This window comes from Pollicipes pollicipes, unplaced genomic scaffold (assembly GCF_011947565.3).
Source record: "Pollicipes pollicipes isolate AB1234 unplaced genomic scaffold, Ppol_2.1 Scaffold_4219;HRSCAF=4965_pilon_pilon_pilon, whole genome shotgun sequence".
Classification (NCBI taxonomy): Eukaryota; Metazoa; Arthropoda; class Thecostraca; order Pollicipedomorpha; family Pollicipedidae; genus Pollicipes; species Pollicipes pollicipes.
In genome coordinates this window covers 11,854,503-11,857,906 of record NW_023596448.1, presented here as the reverse complement: position 1 = coordinate 11,857,906, position 3,404 = coordinate 11,854,503, and the positions used below count along the sequence as shown (strand labels likewise).

The 3,404-nt window shown below is 53.3% G+C and overlaps 1 protein-coding gene across 1 annotated transcript in view; it reads right to left on the bottom strand.

The window, feature by feature from the left end:
• Window positions 1-3,404, bottom strand: part of LOC119095837 (paternally-expressed gene 3 protein-like) — a 24,684-nt gene that overhangs the window by 11,782 nt on the left and 9,498 nt on the right. Inside the window, exon 2 of the mRNA XM_037218689.1 lies at window positions 1,669-1,850. Coding sequence (XP_037074584.1) covers window positions 1,669-1,850 — 182 coding nt within the window. The remainder of the gene's footprint in view (window positions 1-1,668; window positions 1,851-3,404) is intronic.

The following is a 3,404-nucleotide window of genomic DNA, read 5'->3' as shown; positions in this document are numbered from 1 at the left end:
TCTTAGTTAAGTACATCCCACCGGTAGCAGTACCTATCCACGCAGCCTTCATATCTTTACTGCCTGACGCCAATCTGTGGTACTGATCACCTTATCCGAGACACTTGGTTAGACCCCAGATTAACGCCCCACACCGGCTTTGTGCTAGTTGTCTGAAGCAACCAGCTGCGGATGCGAGTGGCCGTATTGCCTGGAGCAAGCTTCAGGGACGTTACGTTTGAAGGCCTTCGACGGCTTCGAATGAAAATTCGGGAGGGTTCAGATTAGTTTGGGCATTATGTTGCAGCAGGGTGCGAAGCTTAAGCAAACATAGTGGAAAATAAGCACTCACATGTATTTCGTGAGATTATAGCCCTGTTGGGCCCCTTGAATCCGACCTTGTAAGGGATCAAACGCAACACAGCCTCGAACGGGAAAATAATGAGTGTAAGGACGTACCTAAGCCTTTAAGCGACGATGAAAGAAAGCAAAAGAGCATCTCAATCTAAGTTCATACCAGAGGTTCGGCAATCTTAGCTGGCCGGAACATCTCATCTCTGCCGACTCCAGAGGTCTGACCATCTCACCTCTGCCGACTCCAGAGGTCCGACCATCTCACCTCTGCCGACTCCAGAGGTCTGACCATATCACCTCTGCCGATTCCAGAGGTCTGACCATCTCACCTCTGCTGGCTCCAAAGGTCTGACCATCTCACCTCTGCCGACTCCAGAGGTCTGACCATCACACCTCTGCCGACTCCAGAGGTCTGACCATGTCACCTCTGCCGACTCCAGAGGTCTGCCACCTCACCTCTGCCGACCAGAGGTCCGACCATCACACCTCTGCCGACTCCAGAGGTCTGACCATCTCACCTCTGCCGACTCCAGAGGTCTGACCATGTCACCTCTGCCGATTCCAGAGGTCTGACCATCTCACCTCTGCTGACTCCAGAGGTTTGACCATCTCACCTCTGCCGACTCCAGAGGTCTGACCATCTCACCTCTGCCGACTCCAGAGGTCTGACCATGTCACCTCTGCCGATTCCAGAGGTCTGACCATCTCACCTCTGCTGCTCCAGAGGTCTGACCATCACACCTCTGCCGACTCCAGAGGTCTGCCATCTCACCTCTGCCGACTCCAGAGGTCTGACCATCACACCTTGCCGACTCCAGAGGTCTGACCATCACCTCTGCCGACTCCAGAGGTCTGACCTCACCTCTGCCGACTCCAGAGGTCTGACCATCACACCTCTGCTGACTCCAGAGGTCTGCCATCTCACCTCTGCCGACTCCAGAGGTCTGACCATCACACCTCTGCCGACTCCAGAGGTCTGACCATCTCACCTCTGCCGACTCCAGAGGTCTGACCATCTCACCTCTGCCGACTCCAGAGGTCTGACCATCACACCTCTGGACTCCAGAGGTCTCCATCACACCTCTGCGACTCCAGAGGTCTGACCATCACACCTCTGCCGACTCCAGAGGTCTGACCATCACACCTCTGCCGACTCCAGAGGTCTGACCATCACACCTCTGCTGACTCCAGAGGTCTGACCATCTCACCTCTGCCGACTCCAGAGGTCTGACCATCACACCTCTGCCGACTCCAGAGGTCTGACCATCACACCTCTGCCGACTCCAGAGGTCTGACCATCACACCTCTGCCGACTCCAGAGGTCTGCCACCTCACCTCTGCCGACTCCAGAGGTCGGAGCTGTTCAGCTTGCTCATCCTCCGGGGCGGGAACGAAGCCATTGGTGACGTAGTCGGAGGGTCTGGTGTCGACGTGGCCCTGCACCCTGGGCACGCGTCGCAGTCGGACGAACTTGAAGTGCGCCCAGGCCAGCGCCCGCTTCAGCTCGTAACAGAGGCCTGCAGAAGGTTCAGTGTGGTCAGTGCCGGAGTGGTCCGTAGAGTACCTCACGCAATAGGACTCGGGAGGCGTGATCAATGTTTACACTCTGAAGGTTTTTGGTGGAGCATTCCTGACATGGGCGAGATCCATAAATATACACATATTTGCTTATGGTAGCAAGGACGGAACAAGAGCATTCATGGTGTGGTGGGCGGCACTGAGCCCTGAGTCTTGTGCCAGTCCGGGAACACTAAAGCAGCATTACATCACTCGTGCCAAGGCATGTCAATAGGCAATAACGCTTGGACTACTTGTTCCAAAACACTGAGCGTGCTCTGTTCCGGTGGACACCAGCGGTCGCGAAGACCGGCCGCAACACTGACCTTCAAGGGGCCGACAGCGAGAGGTACGCTAATGAAATGATCATACCACCACGCGAACGATGATCTGTGAACGCGTGGTTCAGTCAGTGCTGTGCCCTGTAACAGTGACGGATTGAGATCCAGTAGCCGTCGGCTTACCGTCAGTTTTGGGCAGTTTTGGTCACATCCGACGAGGAGTGACGACGACGCCTCCATCACACATTTGGCACGTGAAAAGCGCCAAATCACTCCTGCTCCATCACTCTAAATCTCTCACGGCCGACCAGGCAACACGGGCTTTAAGGCAGCATTGTTTCGCCTTCCTTGAGCGCCAGACGCGTGTTTTACTGCCGGCGGAGCCAAAATTCGCCCCTGTGCTCACCACGTTTCCACTCATACTGGAATAGAATGCATGCTTACATCCACGTGTATCCAACATTCGTTTGACGACGTGCGTCGAAGAGGACTCACAATTTGTCGTGAATCAGCGACGGAATTGAGTCATCAGAGACCACGATCAGTCAAATTAGTGCAAAATAAAAACGGCAGCCAAAGCTCATAGCCTGTTACAGCGTATATCCACCAAATGAATCTCAGGCATACAGCTGTAAATGAATCCCGGCCGTACAGCTGTCAATGAATCCCAGCCACACAGCTGTAAATGAATAACAGCCATGCAGCTGACAATGAACCTCAGCCATACAGCTGTAAATGAATAACAGTCATGCAGCTGACAATGAATTCCAGCCATACAGTTGTATTGTTACCAAAATGAATCATCCGCTCATGCCTTTGTCAAGTTCATCTCCACATGCATCTCCCAGACCGTTGTTATCAGCACCGACTGCGTCAGACTCTATTCCAAAATTGAGTCACATTTCCTCGAGTCGAAATCGTAGTCAACTTACGTGGAATCAGTCCTCATGCACTGTTCGTTCGAGTCGGGATCAATTCCACTGAAGTGGGACCAAACAACAACAAACAAGACAAAACAAAACAAGAGTAGCACGCGACCCTCTTGCATCGACCGTAAACCGCGTTGTCTCACTCTTCTCTACACGACGATGGCATTTTACCGTAGTGGTTTAGAGAAAAGATAATGCGGTTGCAACCCAATCGCGATCTGCATGAGTTAGAAAATGAGCCATTGTTTGGATCGAGCGACACGAAGTGGTCTGCTGGCACCAGGCCAAGATGGGCCCATGAGGC